The sequence below is a fragment of the Diceros bicornis genome, chromosome 21 (genome assembly GCF_020826845.1).
Source record: "Diceros bicornis minor isolate mBicDic1 chromosome 21, mDicBic1.mat.cur, whole genome shotgun sequence".
NCBI classification, from domain to species: domain Eukaryota; kingdom Metazoa; phylum Chordata; class Mammalia; order Perissodactyla; family Rhinocerotidae; genus Diceros; species Diceros bicornis.
In genome coordinates, this window is record NC_080760.1 from 11,535,472 (window position 1) to 11,557,957 (window position 22,486).

Consider the following 22,486-nt stretch of genomic DNA (forward strand, 5'->3'; position numbering starts at 1 on the left):
TTCCTTGACAGCTAACCAGTCAGCAAATCCTGCCCATTCTACCTCACGGGTTTCCAGCCAACACACCCAATTTTCTCCATCCCTGGAGCCACTACCAACCATCTTCATCTAACCTTCTTCATCCACATCTGTCTCTTGAAACAGACTGGTTCCTTCTTTTCCTCTAATCTCTCTCCACGCTGCAGCCTGAGTGATCCTTCCAAAACACTCATCAGCCACACAGCCATCCTGTTTTCAAAGCCTGGCAAGGCTTCCCTTCCCTTCTTCCCTGCATGACGGAACTGACACGCTCACTGCCCAAGGAAGCAGTGAAGAGGCAACGGGCGGGTGGGGTGGGGTGGGAGGCAGCTGCTGACCAGTTCTTGATTATCCCTACGTGTCAGATGAAACAAAACTTTTTCCCGGAAGAATTCATGTTAAAGGCTATTAAGACTCATAATTTAGTGATCTGACTCCTCCAATGAACTGTTGAACATGAAAGCAGAGACCACGGTTCCTTCAGTGCCTCGCACTGTCCCTGACAGAACAAAAGCTCAATAATTTGTTATGGAAAGAAAGGCAATAAATGAACGTGAATAATTTAGAGTTACATGTATCAAACAACAAACTGCCCCGGGCAGGTCACGAGAATGATTTTTTTAAATAATGCCCCTTAATTTCTGGGTACAGTTTTAAAATCAATGGCTCCTACATTTAATATATATATTTTTTCAACCAATTACTATGATAGCCAGACTTATTTTTTTCAAGAAAATGGAAAACAATTCATAAGTTTTTAGAGGCTGTCTTTCTCAAAATCACAGAATTGTAAGAGGTGGAGCCAGAAATTAAATTTGGTCCTATGAATTCCAAACTCTTTCTCCTAGCATAGTCTGCCTTAAAATCCTTGGGACAGTGTCACTTAAGACAAGGGTAATGCTATATAAAAGATCAGTTTCCCAAGAGATCCAAAAAGAAAGAAAGAAAAACAATTACTAAGGAAGATCACTCATGTGTAGGTTATTTCATCCTATCTACTCCTTATAACTACTGTTTGATACACCATATTTTTATAATGCTAAATACTAGTGTCAAGATCATATAGTTTTCTGCATAGGTGTTTGGAATAAAGGCACAAAGTTTATAGATATTGACAGAACACAGCACGTTATTAGCTGAATACAAAGACTTAATTCTCAATTTCTTCCTAGACATTTATCTTTAGAATTTAGTCACCTACAAAATACTCTTAACATACATAACAGCCCTAAAATGTTCAAGTGAAAGTGACAATGTTTTAATGATAGCAACAACTGTGCCTCACAGTATTACTAACATGAATAGAGCAGGATAAATTTTTTCCTGCTAATAAAAAAATTTTTAAAAACACAAAACAAGGTCCTTAAATATCTTAGCCACAAGATGCCAATAAAATTGAATTTATGTCTGGTTTAATTCGACAATGGAAAAGTCAGCAGTTAAAGGGTAGGTAAACTTCTCTTTGTCCCTCTTTTCCTGAGAAACTTTCAAATGTTGCAAATCAATTCCTTTTGTCCCCTTATTATTCATCTGCTACACATTAAATAGAAACTCTGGGCATCGAGTGATTCCCGCAGGGTCTTTCATCTACAGAAAAACCTGGTACAAATTAAATTCTTACTCTCTCTCACAAATTATAGATATGTATTATAGCAGACCACCGATTTATCAGTTCTTGCTTCTGCCAGTTCAGCTTAGTGGGACTAGCTAATTGTAGTCCTTTATCTAAAGTTACTTTGGGTTTGGGGATTGTGGTGATGTATTAACTAAAGTGGAGCATTATCATGTTGCTCTGACTTATGGGCTCTATTTTAAAAAGTATTCTGTTAGATATTTTCTTTTAGTTACTTCCCAGATCCTTGAGCCATTTAGGCTATGCGTGTGTATTTTAGTATAGTGGAATAATACTAAATAATATTACTCTGGCAGTGATGTTATGCTATAAAATGATGGTCATAATGATTATCACAAATAATGTGGAAAAACAGACTGTGCAGAAGATCTCTTAGAAATGTTTAACTGATGCAAACATTGTTTTAGCACTGGACTTTAGGACCAAGAGTTAAAGAAGTGACTTTGATTCCAGTCATGCAGCATGTTCTTAAGGAGGGTGCACCTTACACAGGGTATCTCTATTAAACCTCTTCTATCAGAAGGAAACCCTGCACATATGCACACATATGCACACACACACACACAGCTGATGAGTCTCTAAATTGTGCTAGGAAGTTATAAGAATTTCACTTTAATCTGTTACCCACCAAATATATTAACTGTTTTTGGCAAAGTTGTTCTTCTAGATCTTTCATAAAGACAAAATTTGATCAGCCCTTGGTCAATTCTACAAGTGCCAGGACTCCTCAAATTATTCTATTTTTTTCTGGAAAGATTTGTCTCAAGTCCAATATCCGCTTTTACCTGAGATCTCCTAGAGTCAAAACGAGCAGTCTAATTAGTGGAAACTATCTTCCTCCCACCAACGCCTCACCTCACTCGAATCCTCCTGCTGATTGATAACAGCGAGCGCGTCCTCCGCGGCCTGCCGCTTGGCCTCGGCGACCGTCCTCTCCATCTTGGCGCGCTCTGTTGTGATCATGTCATGGGCTTTCCGCTCGGCCTCGGACACGGCCTTCTGCAGCTCGGTCATCGCCTGGCGCTTCACCTCGTTGACGGCCTCCTCTGCATGCCAGGCAGGCCAAACAGGATGAGAGAACATTTACGTTAGTGCTGGGCCTTGGATACTGATCCCTGTTAAACAGAATTCTATAGAACAGACATGACTCTCATCCCAATTAGTGGGCAGTTCTTCTGGCTGTCTAAAAAAACCAAGAGATTTCTGAAATTCATTTAGGAAAACAAACGGTGAGAATTTTTCGTTAACTTGAACTTCTGGGAAAACTTTTTAAACTACTACAGTAGTCCCCCCTTATCTGTGGTTTCTCTTTCTGCGGTTTCAGTTACCCACTGTCAACTGCAGTCTGAAAATACTAAATGGGAAATTCCAGAAATAAACAATTTGTACGTTTTAAATTGCACACCGTTCTGAGTAGTGTGATGAAATCTCCCACCTTCCAGCTCCGTCCGAGGTGGGACATGTATCATTCCTTTGTCCAGTGTATCCACGCTGTATACGCTACCGGCTCACTAGTCAGTCAGTAGCCCTCTCAGTTATCAGATCGACTGTCACAGTATCACAGTGCTTGTGTTCAAGTAACCTTTATTTTATTTAATAATGGCCCCAAATCACAAGAGTAGTGATGCAATTCAGATATGCCAAAGAGAAGTTATTAATCTCTTACCATTCCTAATTTACAAATTAAGCTTTATCATGGGTATGTACGTATAGGTAAAAACAGTATAAACAGGGTTCCGTACTATCCGTGGGTTCAGGCACCCACTGGGGCTCTTGGAACGTATCCCCCCCGAGGATAAGAGGAGACTACTGTATATCGTTACTACAACTTTTCTATCAATCTAGTACCTCCAGAAAGGATTCCGAGACCAGACTAAGCAGTTAAAGGACAACCACCACCACAAGAAACCCTTCTAGACAATTCAGACACATACAGAAGGTGGTTTGTCACAATGCTATAGGTTAATACAAACATAGGAAGTACATGGGCAAACCTTTCACAAAAAAGAGAGGAAGTTTAATGCATTTACACACACATATATGTAAGTGCAAACAATTATTTTGCTGGTAAAATCTACAGCACAATAGTGAAAAGGGAATTCATACAGCAATTAAGTTACTGCAGATCTTTTAAAGAAAATCAATGATAAAACAGACAATTCAGCTTTTCTTTTTCATAAGTCATTCCCTAAGTAATATGGGTATATGCCTTTATAGACTAAATGATAGGGATTTTTAAAAATCATTTTCTCATTTCCAAATTTCAAGCTATTGTCCATCTACTTAATCAAATGTATACACAGTTTCGCATACCAACTGTTGCACTGGACAAATATAACTGAACCACAACACAGGCCAAAACAGTCGGGTCTGACCACAAACCTGCAGATGTCAAACCAGTTCTTTATTTTTGGCGGTGGGAAGGGTGCAAAGATTTAACTAACGTACAACATAAGACTGACAACTAAAACAAGCAATTTCCATTTTAAAAAATTAACTGTTCTAATTAACAAGGGAAAATATCCTCCCCGTGAATTAGTTTATCTAATTTTCATCTTTATTCAAAGCAAAATGACAATGATTAATTGAAAATTTAATAAGCAGTAATTATTAACTTGGCAAACCTAGTACCAATTAACACTCTATTAAAACTAATTATGACATGTTTCATTCAAGTGTTTGCACTTAATTGTTTCACCCACTTAAAAAGAACCTTAATTAAATGTTCTGTTTAATTAAAAACATAGATTCCTAATAAAAATGTTTTACTGTAGATTAAAAATGTAAGAGATGCAAATACTCCTACAGTTTCTTAAATTTCCATAGTTTATTTCACACATCTATAGTCCATGACTTGAGGATCATCAAAAGCCCTCCACTAGTAATTAACTGTCATGACTTTTGTAGCCTCGTCATTTTAGCAGCATTGTTTCTGAAATTCATTCATTTGCAATACTGTCTGCTAGGTTTTATAAACTAAAATATTAGGAAAAGATCCAGACTAGAAATATGAACTAAAATATGTTAAGTCTTTGTTTGTTGCTTTAAAATCTGCATTTGAAATTTGGATAGCAACAGAATATCACACAGAGCTTGCAGCACCTTCTTCACCAGGAGGTGAAAAGATGCCTTTATTACCCTACCATAAATGTTTTGGGGCACCAGGGAAGTCCTGCCCTTCTAACTATACAGCCAGGGTCTAATTTAGTTTGAATATTCAAGGTGAATTAAAATTCTATCTAAGTGGTAATACAGGACAATAATTTTTGCTTACGATCAAAGCTGTAGCTTGACTAATTGTATATGCAAATCAGGCAATTTGTATTTAAATTATGCATTCCTATTCTAATCCCACAGGCATATACAGATCAGCAAAGAGAATTGGTAGGACATTTGCAAGGTGCTTGAATATTTATTACCAACTGCAAACATTCACTGATCGTTTGAAAAAGAAATATACTGAAGAAAACATTCAGTTGCAATTTAAAAACCATCTTTATTTTAGATTTTTTCTCCAAATTTATAAAGGCTTTTGTAACTTTAGAGTGCATTTTTTACTTTTGCTGTTGCTTTTAAAAATATTACAATTGGGGGAAACTGATGTGGCTTTCAAGATTTGTTGGGATTCCAAATATTTAAAAAGGTATATTATTGTTATATTGTATTATGGAGGCAATGTGCAAAATTTGAATAAGGTCTGTAGATTAAATAATAGTGTTGTATCAATGTTAACGTCTTGATTTTGGTAATTGTACTATGGTTATATAAAAGAATGTTGTTCTTAAGAAATACACACTAAAATATTTAAGGGAAAAGAACATCATGTCTGCAACTTACTCTCAAATATTTGGGAAAAAATATGATGCATGATAGAGAAAGAAAAGGAGGGAAGGAGAGAGGAAAAGAGAGAGAGAAGATATTAAAGTAAATACAGTAAAATTGGGAAAACTGGGTGAAAGGTATAAGGGAATTTTTATACTATTTTTTGCAACTTCTCTGCAAGTTTGAAATGATTTCAAAACAAAATGGTGCAAAATATTATATGATGTACTTTCAAGCACAGGATATACTTTTTTGCAATTATAATTTTCTGCAAAAAAGGATGCACTGGTTACACTAAATTGAATTTCGAGACTTCGTCCCCTTTGATATTTCTCAAATGCTTTAAACTTTATTTTATTTACTTATCTTTTGCCACAAAGGTAATGTATAATACTTTCATTGCAAAGACATACTTTATAGGTTTTTTCCTAAAGAAAAAACTTGCCCATGGCAAATTTTAGAATCTTGGAAAAAGTGCTTTCAAACTGTAACAAGCTGAGTGCAGATGTCACATTCTGCCCTTGGTGTTTTCATCATGTGGGATGCCTTGATACTGCAAACACTAGAAATGCTTTTTAAGAAGCCTATAAAGATAAATATTATAAGCAATTATTTAAGACTTCCAGATGAAACTGTCATCCGTACTTTGGGGATTTAATATACTCCTTAAAATTTAGCATCCAACCATAGAAAACTATTCCTAACTGTTCTTATGGAGCAGATTAGGGATATCACCGTAAGAAGAATACGAATTTAACTGACACCACTTTCAAGTTGTACTTTAGAAAGAAGATCTAATACAGATGATAGGCGCATCTAGAAAACATTCCAAACATTTTGCTTGATAAAGTTTAACCCTTCTTAAAGTGCATGGACACAACAGAAATTTCTAAGCATCGTTCTTTCTCTACTCCCGAAGTCCCCCCAATGTCAAGTACATCCAGAATTGGTTTCAGAAACCCAGAAAACATACAGTGAAGAAAAATAGTGGACTCAATAGATTACAACATGTCAAGTTAAAAAAAAAAAAAACTGATTAAGTGGAAAATACATAGTGCAGTTTTGAATCTGCTTCCAATTGCTTACCACTTATGGTAGGACTTTCTTTGTGCATAGCTATTCAAGTTGACTTTCCAACAAAGGTGGTATATTCAGAAAAATCTGCTCTCACTTAATAGCAGTCAAACAAAGACTTGAGCAGATAATAGCACAGAAGAAATTTGGATTACACAAGACTTTACTGTCAATTTTGCTTTATGATCTATCAAGGATTTAACTTAAGTACACATAAATAAGGGAAATGTAGAGAAAGACTCTCTCCCTCAACATAAAAAGCCTTCCTTCTGCTGTCCAAAATGGCAATTCTTTGTACCTCTTATTGGAATAAGTTGCACTAACAGCTTAAAAACGGGGGATAAAAACGGTCAGAAGGAAAATGCAGCAATTCTTTCTCCAGGTAGGGGGCACCCAGCATATTTTAACAGCTTAGGAGTATCCCATAACTATTACCCATGTAGAAAATCTTCTTAGAGGCGATGCTGTAAATCTGGTAAGGCTACGTAGCTAAGTAACATATATACTTAACCTTTGACCTCTAAGATGAACAGATCTATCTGACTTGCACATTGGACATGCAAGAGAGCTTTCTGGTTCTCAATCTAAGCTACTAAGCCTAGAATACTATCAGATTTTGAAACTCATCACTCTTACAAAAAAAGGTATTTCTTAGGAAATCTATAAAAATACTTGGATAAGAGCCAAGTGACCAGAGAGTCAGCAAGCTGCACAGAACTACAGACACAGCTGGGTCAAATCAAAACCCAGAGAGAAATCTTTTGTAGGAAAAAAAACCCCTTTCCCTTGACTCTTGCTCCTTGATTAAGGTTCCCAGCCCTACACCCATCTGACCGTTTGCAGAAATAGCATGTTCCAGTTTCTCAACTCAAACAAACTATTTTAGCAGCTGGAGTTACAGCAGCTCAAAGCCACAGTATGTGTCTGCCATGTCATCTTCAACTCTTGAAACATGTTTATGCTTTATCTCCTGAGTTGAGTTTTTTAAAGTTTTTGCTCAACTTTTATAGTGCTGGTGTTCCACCAAGATTCTGCCAGATCTGAACTTCTTTAAGCCCAATAAGTCAATGAGTCATCAACAACTTTAAATCTACTTCAAAATGTAGAGCAATATCTCTTAATGAAAATCAGATAGTATACCTGGAAAGGAAAAATAGGAGTTTAGCAACTTTGCCATTAAATTTAAAAAATAATTTAGCTCTGGTCATTGAATATTAATTAGCACAGAAGATCAATTTTAAAAATTGGTTGTAACCATAAAATCTCTGAGTGCCTCAACAAGTCAACTAGACTTGACGTGATTTTTTTAAGAATTTAGGAGATGTATGTCAATAACATCTCAATAAAAAAAATTCAGGAGAAAAGGCTGAAGTATGCAATTTAATTTACAAAACATCAAAATTTTTTTTATAAAGGAAAAATTGCATGCAAGCTGACACCTCATATGCAAACTTTCAGTCTGAAATCATTACAGCCCCCAAAAATAGAGGTTTATAACAGAAATATTGTCAGACTCTCACTTACAGTGGCACTAGCAGATGCTACTAAAATAAAAACCATTTCATGTTCTAATCAGGCCTGGTTTAAGAATATTAATCAGGATTTTTAAATTTTGTTTTTGGGGGAAGGGCTGTTTTGTTTTTGTTGTTGTTGATAGCAGTGAAGTCCTTTCTTGTCATTCTTCCCATCACTGCATTAACAACTGCACACAGCTGCCAGAACACTAAACTCGTGTTTTTAAACAATTCTTACCAGCTTTCTTCCAGATCTCCTCTGGCACGTATCCAGAAGCAGGCCTGTGAAGGAATTCCCGATGCGCATCTACGAGAAGGAGAAAAGGCGGGGGGGGGGGGGGGGGGGGGGGGGGGGGGGGGGGGGGCGGAAAGCACCATAAGCATGTATGTCATTACGCAGAGAAGAAGCAAGCAATGCCCATGCTCCTGGCTTCTCTACAAGAACATAATTGTAAAAGGCTGAACATTTCACTTCTAGAGAATAAACAAAAATAGCAACACCAGCCATCAGAGCTCAAGGAAAACAGGTCATTGGTCTGTACGCCTTGTATGCTCAAAGTCAAAACAACGTTCACGATTTCATCATACAAGATGACACTTGGGAACACTGTTCCCAGCACTCCGTCACTTTGGGAATTTCTATGGGTGTATTTTATTTTGTAAAAGAAAATAAAGTGTATTTGGTTGTTTTCCTTTCAAGAGACAAACTGATATTTAAAAAATCAAATGTAGGGGTAATGTAATTTTCACATAGCTCTGATTCTAACACCTTTCAATAAATAGTGAGCCTTACTCCATGGCTAACCAGGTCTCACACTTAATTACTTCTCAGAAATCTCACTGAGCATTAAACATTTTCACACAAATTAGATCATATGGATTTGACATGGATGAAAGCAAGAAAGAGTCACTAGAATGGATTCACAGATATTCAGTTGATCAAACAGATTAGTACATGCTTCCCAAAAAAGAAAATGAAGTTCCACTTGAAATAAAATGCTGTAATTATGCTTAAAATTTCTCAAATTTTGAAAGTTTGAGAAAACGGATCATAATAAAGTTGGTGTAGGAATGCCAACCTCCAAAATAACATGTTCATGGAAATGACATGAACTTTCTATATTTTTTAATATATGCTTGAAAATAAAGTGTATACAGTCTTTCATAACTAAAAAATGCACTACATGTCTTCCATATTCGACTTTCAATGAAAATCTGTGTATAGCCATTCGTCACTTAAAGATGGGGATACATTCTAAGAAATATGTCGTTAGGCGATTTCATCATTGTGCAAACATCATGGAGTGTACTTATACAAACCTAGATGGTATAGCCTACCGCTAGGTATAGCCTACACCTAGACTATACGTACTAATATTATGGGACCACTGTCGTATATGCGGTCTGCCGTTGACAGAAACATCGTTATGCACCATGACTATATTTAGACATTTTGAGGAAGACATTTTAACTTTTATAAATATAACAATAATCCAACCCATGATAAATTTTGAGTAATTGAAATTTTCTCTGCATTTATAAGAAATGTCAAATAGCAGACTGATTTTTTTTAAATAATAGTTTATCTAATGGTGTATTGAAGATCAAAAGAAATTCAGTCCAGTCTTCTGTATTTTATGGAGCTACAAAATACTGAAAATAGAGAAAAGCACAATTAATTTAGCTAATTATATATCATTTCACATTTGAATGCCTTAAATACATTTGAAGGTTTTGAATCCTTGTAGGGTACATAGATTATCAGTTGGCCAGAACACAAGATCTCCCCAACTATTCTGAATTAGCAAAAACTTATTATAGCTTAGTGAAGGGCATATGGGAACTCCATATTCTTTGCAATGTTTAAATCTAAAATTATTCCAAATATAAAAAGTTTATTTTAAAAAGTTTACATTATAATTTCATGACTACTTGATAATCAGATGGGCTGGAAATACCCATACATTCTCATGCACACGTTCATTTCTATAAAGTAAAGATGAAAACCAAAATGTTTTAATTTAAGTAATTTTCATTCATAATATAGCTAGATAAAACTGTTTGGTGGATACATGGCTTCAACTAAATGTGATATGGCTAATTAGATTTGTCAAGATTACCTTCCAAACCACTATAACTACTTCCAGAAGAAATAAAGAAAGTGCAGTCAAGTTCACATTTAGCCATATGACACAGTGAAACAGAGCGATTTACTTATGACAACTTTTCAAGACAATTTTTTAGGAGAAAAGACTTTGGCTTAAGAATAATTTATTGGATAAGAACAGATTTGTCAAGTTTAAAGATAAACAGGAAAAATATGCCCTCTCCAAAGTAGCAGGAAAAAAAGTGTTTTTCATTTATTGGGTTCAGGAAAAATCAACAGCTTTATAAAAATTATTTTTTAAAAAATAGTCAATCGTTATTATAGGGAACAGGAAAGGTGACGGCAGGTTATCCCAAGTTCATGCATGAAAGATACTAATTACCAGCCTCAGGCAGCAGAGGCAGGAGAGTTAGTTCCAGAGCGCGGTGAAGTTGAATCTCGGCTTTGCCACCTACTAGCCCTGTGACATTGGGCAAGTTAGTTTCTCCATGTCTCAGTCACCACATCTGTAAAGTGGTGACAATACTGCTACATTTGAGAGCACTGCTGTGGGGAATAATGAGGTACTTCCTATTACATGCTTGGCACGGTACATCCTAAACGCTCATTAGATGTTAGCTGCTATTACCTTCATTATTATTATTATTATTATTATTATTATTATTATTATTATTATTATTTATTTATTTATTTTGGTGAGGAAGACTGGCCCTGAGCTAACATCTGTGTCAATCCTCCAACCTCATTATTATTATTGTCATTATTCAGTAGGTTATCCAGTAAGAATGGATATATACTTATTTCCTTATAAATAACCAGGGTGAAAAGAGCACCTTGAAGTTTCTGTTTTCTCCCAGCACTTAAATTCAAATAGTACAAAACTTTAAAGGAAGCAAAACCACTGAGGAGGTTTGAAATAAGCAATATACACCAGGAATTTTTTACTCTCTGAGTACATGTTACTTGGAATAGAAGTTATTTCTATAGTTCGCAATTCACTGTCTTAGTCCTTGGTAGAAAGTCCTCAAGTTTCTTGGATGATACTTTTATATTTACATATACATACATATTTTACAATATCCTCTCCAGTTCTACGTTACTGTGTCTTATGTGAACATCAGGTCTACGGAAAGAATGGCGTGATCTACAGGAGATGTTCTCCTCAGAAATCTATTTGATACACTGATGAATACTATAATAGCTACAGAAACCAAATGACTAATATCTTCTATTCTGTGTAAGTAGCAGCAATAACAAAGTCTATATAGGCAAAACTGAGCTTAAAAAAACAAAAAAATCCTGAAGTTGATCAACGTTACAAGAAGAGACAACTTCTCTCCTAGGAATTTCTTATTTTAGAATATTGGCTAATCCAGACAAACCCCAAGCCCATACAAAACACCTTAAGTTTCTAAGGCTCGGATTCTAAAGAAGTTAATTTTTAACCATTAACTCCTGACCACCTATAAAATACCACTTGCTATAAAATGGATGGTCTACTAAAATGTACTTGTAGAAACAATGACAGAAGAGCCTATATGAGAGGGTTTAAAATGCGAAATGCATATATATATAACCACAGAAAAATGGAAGAATTACAGAAAAGTCCTTGTAAATTAAGTTTAGCCTGCTTTGGGATGCAAATTGCTTTGGGGGCAAGAGAGGAAGACGAGGAGGAGAGCCTCCAGAAGATAACACACATCTGTGAAGAGAGGAGACCAAGTCAAAGTGGAGAAAATGTTATAAGAAATGTGAAAGAACAGAAAGAGCAATCAATGATGTATGAAAGAGACAGCAGATGCACTACACTTACGACAGAATGGAGACCAATGGACACTAGATACAGCAAGGCCGCCATCAATACACATGAGGGATGAGCTGATAGCCTTTGGTGAACCAATGTGACCTCACATGACCCAGGACAGCAATGCTCAGAGCTTCGCAGCACCTAGGTATAGCCTTCATCCTGTAGTGGGCAGAATGAGGCTGGGATCATCACAGCATCTATTACAAAACTATCAAAAGAAAGGAAGGGTAAAGTGAATTCATCTTTACAAATGCTATTTATTTTTGTTTTTAAGGATAATAAATTCAGAAATTTCAATATTATGTTTCAGAAGCCCAAACCCAACCTAGAAGCCACCAACTGCATTAGGATTTACATCTTTTAACAATAAAAATACCTAATAGTCCAGGAGGCAATCATCTCTTCCTGTTTCTAACAGATGGACATATTTAACTAATAGTCACATCTTTTTTAACTCAATATACTTAAATACAGTAGGCACTTTACATTAGGAGCTCAGCTGAATGGTCTTGAAACGAATTTCATGATGTGATTTAAAGGAATCAATACAAATGTATAAAACTCTAAACTTTTCTATGCAAATATACTCTAAATAACTTGTCTGTGGTTTTTATAATCTGAGAGTATAGAAGTTGAATAAAATATTACTTTGGTTAGGAGTAAACTATTTTCCTATAGCCGTGTATTATGAATTAAGTTCCCAAAGGTACAATTGATTTACTATATTTAACAGAATTCCTCTTTTCTAGTTTCTCTGCCTATTAAATAAAGTAGCCACCTAAAAACTGCTGCCTGGTATACTTTCTAGATAAAAAAAATACGTAAGAATCTACTACTATTTCATAATCTTGGATGTCAAGCAAAAATACTAGTTTCATGTACCTCTATTCTTTAAAGTTCCTTTTGAGATTGTCTGTTAAAAATAATAATAATAGCTATTACTTACATCACATCTACTATGTTTCAGGCACTGTCCAATATGCTTTATACCTATTAATTCATTTAATACAGAAACATCTATGAAATATGTATTGTCACTATCCCCATTTTACAGATGAGGAAATTGAGGCACAGACAGTTCCTTGCCAAAGGTCACAAAACTAGTAAAGAGAGGAAGCAGGGATTCAAATCCAAACATTCTGCTCAGAATCTGTGCTTTTAACCTTCATCTTAGATTTCCTGGGCATTTATTTAGACAGTATTGAGAAATTCTATAATTTAATCATATGACAGTCATAAAACTTGACAGCCTGAGGAATTTTAAAATATTAATTCCTCTACCAATCTACTTGGGGCAGAGGATGGTATTAATCTAAATAAACTTCTGAATTTCTAAGCTTTTTATGAACAACCAACGTGAGTTTTCATTCCATTTAAAACAAACAAAAAACCTCTTTCTGACATTTCTCTTTTTGGCAAGAGCTAAAAACCTTTACCAAAACATACATCAAGGTACTTTCTAAATTTGATACCCTCTCATCACAATATTCAAACATTAGAAAAACACATGGAAAAATGCATTCATATTTCAGAGTTTTATGCTTCAGTCTCCAACATCAGTCTTAAATCTATCATTAGATAATTCTTTTAACTCTCTCTAATGATGTAGAAGACTTCTAGAGAAATATAGGGGCGGCACACAAATACAAGATTAGCTGTAGAAAGATTCCAGAATAGTCCAAAGTCAGTAAAAAGACAGTAATTTAAAGGAAATGAAATGTCAGGAGCCACGAGAGTGATGTCAACAGTGTCCCAAGAGAAAAAGGAGATGAAGACAGAGTAGGAGAAAAGACGACCACAGGGACCCATACAAACACTCAAGAGAGCATGTGAAACACTAACCAGCAGTCACCTAAGTATATAAAAGGAATGCTACTTCAGTGATTGCATTAAAGTCCTCTTCAGTGAAGTACACAACATAACAAAACTGAAATGTACCAATAACCAGTATTATTTTGAAAATAGACAACTGCTTAAAAAATTAGCTTTCTAATTTTATTAAAACGTGGATGTTTGGAGTTTTCCCTGAAAAACAAGTGAGTAATAATACTAAAAATAATAAAAATCTATTATTTCAAGGAAAAATGTATTATTTCGAAAGTCTTTCAAGGTATCAACCTGTTTTTGACTTAAAGAGTAGAAATAACATCCTGGGTTCAGTGTGTACTCAATTTTAAAATTGTTTAAGAGGCTATTCAAATTAGTCTTTATTTACTATCTGGGGAAAACTCCCAAAATTCAATCAGTAATAGATTAATCGTGTTATCTCACTAATCCCCCACGCAGACTCAATACTAGGGATGTATTTCAAAAGGGAGAATGGAAATGAGGTGGACAAGCACAGCACAGCAGTCCTGAAGTTACATTCTCCTCTGTGCAGTCCCCCAACACAATTTCAAGATGCTATGAAAGTGTGTATGATGAAACGTTGCCGGTGTTTCCAAGTGAGGGATGTAACTAGGGCAATATTTTGAACTAAACGTATGTGCTGAAGTTCAGAAGGTCTCATTTGAGACCACACAGCAGCTTAAGAATTGAGAGAATCAGGCTAAAAGAAACACATACAATATAACTGTAGGATGTGGAGATCTACCTGTACATAAAGATATAGACATATCCACAACTGTACCTGCACACACACCCCACTATGCACTTTCCAGAGGCAGAAAATAGATTTGTGAGCCAATAATCTCCAATCTTTTCATTGCACATCAACACATTCCACTCGAAAACCTAGAAGAGAACCTTAGACAGCACTTAATGTAAATGATTGTGGTCCATGGTTACAAACCACCTGTCCTCTTATTTAGAGCCACAGCCCAGCCCCACAGAATGGAACTCAGAAGGCTTCAAGAATCTACTAGCAAAAGACACACAGTGAAATAACTGCTAGATCCTACAGCCTGCACATTGTGTGGGGCTCTTGACAGGTTCTCTCTAAAGTTGTGAGTGTTTCTTACAAGGCAATCTAGGGTTCTGTGTCTCTAAGGAACGTTACCGTTTTAACTGAGCCCAAACAAAGAAATGAAATACCTGTAGCCTCGGAATAATACAATCTACAAAAGCTTAAAGCCAAAGCAACCTCTCAATTTTACCAAAAATATGAACTCATCAAGCATCATTAAAAGGAATATAATCTGTGTACTCTTAAGAAGGAGTTTTTTAAACCAAGTTTGTTCTTTTGGTTGCATAACAGGGAAGCTAAACCTATCTTCCTGAGTCACAATATACGTTTGCATCCCCAGAATCCACATGCGACAGTGGTGACTACATAACAAGAGTTCTCCGTTCTGTGTGTTGAAAATAATTCACTTAGGTTTAAACCCTTACCAATTTCTGAAATGTTTCTTTTACAATGGACAGCAGATAACACTAAAGCTGCCAGTTTTGGGGACTGAATTGAAGTGGCCATTGGTGCCACGCCACTATCTGTCTCAAGGCCTATCTCCTCCGCTAGATCAAAAGTTCTTCAAGGGAAGGAATGAAGAACCGTTTTCCTGTATTACAGTGCCTAACACCAAGCCTGGAACGCGGTAAACACTCAATAAGTAAGTACTGACTCAATGGATTTGTTCAATAGAGCAGGCTAAACCAGACATTTCTTTTTCTTTCTTTCTTTTTTTTTTTTTTTGGTGAGGAAGATACGCCCTGAGCTAACACTCCCTGCCAATCTTTCTCTTTTTTTGCTTGAGGAAGATTAGTCCTGAGCTAACATCTGTGCCAACCTTCCTCTATTTTGTATGTGGCTTGCCGCCACAGCATGGCTGATGAGTGGTGTAGGTCTGTACCCAGGATCCAAACCAGTGAACCTGGGCCGCTGAAGCAGAGCATGCCAAAGTTAACCACTAAGCCACGACGCTGGCCCCTAAACCAGATATTTTTATTCCCAAAGTTTTATTTACTTTAAGGCTCTCAATTTTTGCCTATACTGGATGGTTACAAATACCCACTTTATTTGTGCTGAGCATATCTGTCATGATTAACCAATTTTTGTTCACAATAAGGAAATAAATGTTTATTCTTCTATGCTCTAAATAGTTTTATTTGAACCAATATTGGCGCAAATCAAGCTTAAACCCATTTTCATTGCCTGCCTTAACATAATCTAACACTTACACGTTTGTCTTTAAAATATGCTTTAGAATAATGCCTGTTGGGTAAATTAAATGACTTGGAATCTTCCTTTATTCACTACTTATTATGGTAATAGGCACTCAGCATTTAGGGATTAGCAGGAATCCACAAACCTAAATGCAAAGGAAACTTTATTGGCTAGGAATTATTTTAATAAAAAAGACAATGTGATCAAGAGCCAGACAATATCTCAAGTTTTTACTTTTTGACAATCAGCCATGAGTGATAATATCACGAGCGTAATCTGCACGTGTGCAATTGGTTTTGCTTTACAGCATGGACTGTACCCTAACCTGAATCACCTGACAGGTGTGGGGCTAAAGATAAGAAAATCAGAGGAGAGAACAGGGATCAAAACCAACCCATCTCCACAAAGTTTACTCAAATGGTATACACATGTAACAGCCAGCAGTGGAAATGATGACAGCTCATTATTAATTTAGGAAACAGTTCAGAGGCCACTCAAAAATTCGTTCAAGATTTCGTTTCATATATTTGTGATTATAATCTATTTATAACCCCAACAATTCCCAAATATCAATACTACATATGGCTACATATTAGCATTCAATTTCTAAAGCACAGCTATATTAATAGTCCTGTGTATAACTAGCATTAATGAAATCATGGTTGGGCAACCTAAGTTAAGGTCAAATCACAGGAAGAGAGCTACACCTTTATCACTAATTTTCAAGTGGCAGTGGGCCAACTCTATAGCCCCTAGGTCTCTCTTCTGGGAGGGGTTTTGAGATAAAGCATGTTTTTTTAAAAATATAAGATACAGCTACAAACCAAGATTTTCTTAGAGACTGCGTCTTAATTAAAAATCAGACAACACACATCCCTGTGTGCAGTGCTCTCAAACACTGGTGTGCATAAGTAGAACACCCGTGAGAGCTTGCTAGAAGTACAGAAGCCCTGGATCCACTCCCTGAGATTTTGTTTTTGCAAGTTGGAGGCAGAGTCCAAAGGGCTGTATTATGAAGGAGCACACGTTTTAGTGATGCATATGAAATTCTGGCTCAGCTTTGAAGCTTTGCCATAAACTCAACACATCAACCTGGAAAAGGAGTTTAAGTTTTGTGACTGCCTCTTTCTATGCCAATCTGCCCACTTTCCTAACAGACAGACAAGACATATTTGAGTATATATAAAGTGTTTATTATTCTAAAATTTCCTACAAATCCTTTATTTTTGAAAAGACAGGTTAAAAATAAAATCAGCATTAATAGCATAAGAAACGTTTGTTCAATATGTCCATCTGAAGAAAAGGTACCTAATGCCACTGGGTCGGGGTTGACGGGACTCTGCTGCCTGGAGTGGCTGCTGCTACCGCTGCCGCCCTTTTTTAAGTCCTCGGCGTCGCTGTATCGCCGGATCCAGTAATTCAGCTCCTCCCGGTCTGCTTCCTGACACCGCCTTAGTACAGTGAGAGAGCGCCTTGTTTTCTCTACCATGTCCATTATGCAGTTTAAGAGCTATGGGAGAAACGGGGCAAAGGGAAGAACATGTCAATCACCACAACCTCAAGACTGGTGGGTAGTGCAACAAACCATTTTAGGACAATGAAGGAGGCTATTTTATTCCCAAAGATTTCAGGCTAACATTTTCAAAGGTTAGATTTGAAATTGAGACTCAAGAGATGAGTAAACTCAATGGGGATGAGAATAAAAAGTGGACGGCATGAACAAAGCGTCATGACTGAGAGATGTCAGCTGAAGGCATACAGCCAGTAAACCCACCTTTCCAAATACTAACCCCATCGCTGCATAAACTAAACGACCCTTTCGCAAGAAAACAGTAGCCTGTGGTTGGCTTCCAGGAGTCCTTTCCATGATCTAAACGTTTCTCTTACATAAGTGACTTTGATACCAATTTATGAATCAAATTCTATATTCTACTTCAAACATTCTCACTCATTTTTTTAAGGATAGCAGGAAACATAATACCTTCAAAGCATCCCCATGCTTTCATTTTATCACATAAACTCACTCCAGTTGTTTTTAAAACATTTTTTAACCCAAATGATAACCGACATCTTACATGGTCAAGATGTTTCCATTCCTCTGCCCATTCTCTGTCTGTTAGCCTGTGATCAATCATTTCTTCTTGACGTGTGCCATGCAACCCTACAAATGTAGAGAAGAGGGCTGAACCACCTTGAAGCATTCAGGACATAATCCACACACACAGGCACTTCACAAACAGGGGCAAACTAAGCAACGTGAAAATATGTTCGATGCTGAATGGAGATGTGAGCCATCCTCAGATTCAGAATTATCTAATGGGCTCCTCACAGAATGATAAAATGTTAGAACTAGAAGGAATTTTAGAGGTCATCTGATCAGAACCCTTTATCTTTTTTTTTTTTTGTGAGGAGGACTAGCCCTGAGCTAACTTCCAATGCCAATCCCACCCTTTTCTCTTGAGGAAGATTGGCCCTGGGCTAACATCCGTGCCCATCTTCCTCTACTTTATACGGGACGCCGCCACAGCATGGCTTGACAAGTGGTGCGTTGGTGTGTGCCTGGGATCCGAACTTGCGAACCCCGGGGCCACCACAGCGGAGCACACACACCCAACTGCTGCGCCACCGGCTGGTCCCCAGAACCCTTTCTCTTACACATGAAGAAACAGGGAGTAAAGTGACACCAAGCCCTGAGCTAGTTGTCCACATAACGTTCCCTAAGCGAAAATAGAAATATATCCTAACTCTTAATAAATACCAGAAACCACAAGTAGACATTAAGTGGTTTCAAAGTGTGGCTTTCCTGCATTCAAAATAAAGACACCATAAATCGTTTTACATGGGCAGGGATATGCTTTTCTAAAACAAGCATGGTAAAATTTTTCCACATTTCAGCATAGTATAAATGGACCCAATCTTATTACATGTACTCCCATGATACAATTAGGCCATGAAGACAGGCTTGCATAATATGAAAGCTACATATACTCATTCAATTTACCAAAAAATAAAAAACAAATAAATTGAACATGCTTTATGAAAAATAATCAATATATCAGATATAGTTTTGGACAAATATCGTAAACCCTAGCTAAGAAGCTGAAAATCCTAATTTGTAATCCATAGCATTAGCATTAATGCTTTTTTAGCAACATAGTTAATAAACCACCATGAAAAACTAACATGTAAATGTTTACCAAGTGAGCAACAATAGCAATGAACATGAGCAGTTAGCTAGGATGCTCATCAAAATAGAAAATAAATGTGTCCTGCTAGAAGGATAGGATGGAAGGCTCTGATCAGAGGTACCTGGGACCGTGTTCCTTCTCCTATAAATTCCATCACGCATAAAACACCTTATGTTCTACTGTAAAGGAAAGGCATTACGCTGTGGCAATATTCTGCATTTTAAACAATTAAAACTATTTTTTTTGACTGCCACTTCTCGCACTGTTATTCTGAATAGCAAATTAAGTCTGTCTTGGTTTGGGCTTCTAGACACCTAGGTTCCTTCTCTGAGGGTGTTATATAGGAGTTAAATGACCAGTAAGAGTTATGAAACACTGCATTCCACTTTTGTGAAATCTGAGTGGTTAGAAATCCCCTCTTTTAGCTGATTTAGAGAAATAAAGATGAGTCACATGACTCTTTTCAGCCAACCATGAAATAGGATTTAATTTATAGCTGATGGAAGTGAACAAATATACAACAGCTCTTTCTCAAACTAAATAAAAAACTAAACATAAAACACTTTGCATCATTCCTGTCCAATTAGAACATATTCTGAGATACATTTTTAAAGTTAAAATTGTCAATGCCATCTATTGGTAAAAAAGTAAAATTGCAAATATGTCTTAATTTGCATAATAGAAAAGACATTGGAGAAAAGTAATATTTAGCTATTGCTCTGTTTGTTGTGACTATTTCAAGTTGAAATGTTTGCAAATATGTAATTTTTGTTGACTTATTTGCTGCCTGTGCTTTAGGGAAAAAGCACTACCGCTGAAACGAGTCATCACAGAAAACAACCAGAGAAGGATGAAGATATAAACGTGGCACTGCCTTTCACGATGGAGGCGTCTTACTATTCGCCTTTAAGGACCAAGATCTCCAGAGGTGTCAAAAGTTTCCAAAATTCAGCAGACTAAATCAATAATGATATGAGCTCTAACACCTGAAATAATAATAATAAGCAACAGGAAGGATGTCTGTGTCTAATGGGATTCCAGCATTAATGGAATAGTGCTAAGCATCATCTCACTTAAAAAAAAAAACTAAGTACATTAGAAACATGTTTGAGCCCAAGTAATTGGTGAAAAAATATAGGACTCATTTGCTGCTTTTGAACTCTGAAGGTCATTTGTTGGACAGAATCAAATCTTTGAAAAGAAAAAATAAAACAATTCAAAATTTTACGTTTATTATTTTCTCTATTTCAGACACTTAAAGATTCATCACCACACAATTTTTATTTATCTTCATAATACCAGAGGGATGTACTAGGGGAAAATAGCTGACTCATTAAAATACATTTTAATTTGTGGGAAATTTAACACTAATGTTGAGTCTTAACTGATTCCTAACTAGTTAACACTAAGTTTACTTATAAACTAATGCTGCTTGTAAAGTTATTTTATTAAAGGATTCTAGTGAGTGTATGTCTCTACATATAACAGGCATTTACAAATCCTACCAGACTCAGTATACCTTTATAACAATTTTTATAGTCTCAAAATGGCAGCCTGATGTAACACCATAATTTGTTACTCATACATCAAGATTTTATTTTACATTAACACACACTAAACTCTGCCAGACTTTAGGGATGATTAAGTAGTTGCATATATTTATAGAGATTAGCACTATTAGTTTTATAAGCTAATATAATTAAAAGGCAAGGAACATGATCTGAAGAAAAATCATATAAAACCAGTAGGCATAGATATAATTCATAAAGGGATATTTTCCATTACTAGATGAAAACATAATCACTGCACATAAGCATAATTACTTCCTTGGTGATTACTTTATAGTGCATGGGAACTAATATTTCATAAAATAGCATTTGCTGCCTAAGAAATAGGCCATTTCCTAGCACCTACAAAGTGGGATATCTTGAATTGGTCTTACAATAACCCAGTGACTCCACTTTTATTTGAAAATGAGCAATCATGGTTTGGGAGCATTACGTCATAAATAAATGGCAAGGGTTTTGCTTAGAAGGGAGTTGTTATTGTGTTTGATTTTGGGGTCAAATTATCAATCCAGACTGAGAAATAACATAACCACTTTAGAGAGCTCTTTAGAAATGGTACCTGAGAGAACATTAGACAGACTGGCTATTAAGAAAGCAGAAATTATATGCTTAGCCATTTGTCTGATAAACCAAATAAATGTAGAAATGACTGTTGTGGAGAAGCAGAACTACTATTTTACTGTCTCACAACCAGGGCATCAATCACCCCTCCCCTCACCCCGACTCTCCCTTTCTGCTTTCTAAACATTTGGAGAGTTGTGGGAAGAAAGGCAAAAAGACCCTACATGTGGCAGCCCCTATCTTGTAGTAACCTAGTTAGAAAGCTAACGTAAAGTTCTGTTCACCACACTATCTCTGCCTGTGGCTAAAAAAACACTGTCCCTACTATTCGAGCAGTGGGTAACTGGCTGGGTGCCTTTTCCCGAATTCTGCATCCTCAGCTCTGTGTTCTGGTTTTTTCACTCAGACTTCATCCCTTGCTGTTTCCAACATCCTGCCCACCAAATCGTCCACGTCAGGAAAGTCTGTCAGCAACTAGGTATGACGTAAAGGAAGTCCTGCTGGTGGGTGTGGACACAGGAGATGGAAAAAGAAGAGAGGGTAGACTGTTGCTATCAGTTTATAAATAGCTTGACTCACCAAAAATTAAGAACTGAAGGAGCCCCAGGAACAGCGCTCTGATGCCATCACCTCAACCACTGATCGTGTATCAACTTACCTGGTTCATCTTCTTCCCCATTTTTCATGGTGGACACTTGTTCTTTAAAAAGCATTGTCTTCTAAATGCGTCACTTCCAACAGTTTTATGCAAAGAAGGAACCAACAGAGGCAAATGGAACACACATTTACCCAAACTCATTCCTTCTTTGGTATTCTGACCTTTGACAGTAAATTGTCAATACTAAATTGCATCACTGGCACTTCCAGGTTAAAAAAAAAAAGTACCAAATCATTCCCCAAAGAATATCTGCTGCGTTAAGCCACAGACATATACCATATCATATTTTTCAAATCCAGAATATCACGGAGACTGGAAAAATCAAAATGGACCTTAAAATTATATGAAATAAAGGGTACAATGAAAGAAAAGAAACATTTTTAAAAATATATGTGGCGGGTCGATTGCATATGAAATCTCTCATGTTAAAAAAA

General features: G+C 36.4%; 1 protein-coding gene across 13 annotated transcripts in view; it reads right to left on the reverse strand.

The window, feature by feature from the left end:
• Positions 1-22,486, reverse strand: part of RUNX1T1 (RUNX1 partner transcriptional co-repressor 1) — a 140,516-nt gene that overhangs the window by 12,745 nt on the left and 105,285 nt on the right. For all 13 annotated transcript variants that reach the window (XM_058564582.1, XM_058564584.1, XM_058564583.1 and 10 more), the window contains 4 exons: positions 18,153-18,238; positions 17,386-17,587; positions 8,300-8,368; positions 2,507-2,697 (listed from right to left, as the gene is read on the reverse strand). In XM_058564582.1, coding sequence (XP_058420565.1) covers positions 2,507-2,697; positions 8,300-8,368; positions 17,386-17,587; positions 18,153-18,238 — 548 coding nt within the window. The remainder of the gene's footprint in view (positions 1-2,506; positions 2,698-8,299; positions 8,369-17,385; positions 17,588-18,152; positions 18,239-22,486) is intronic.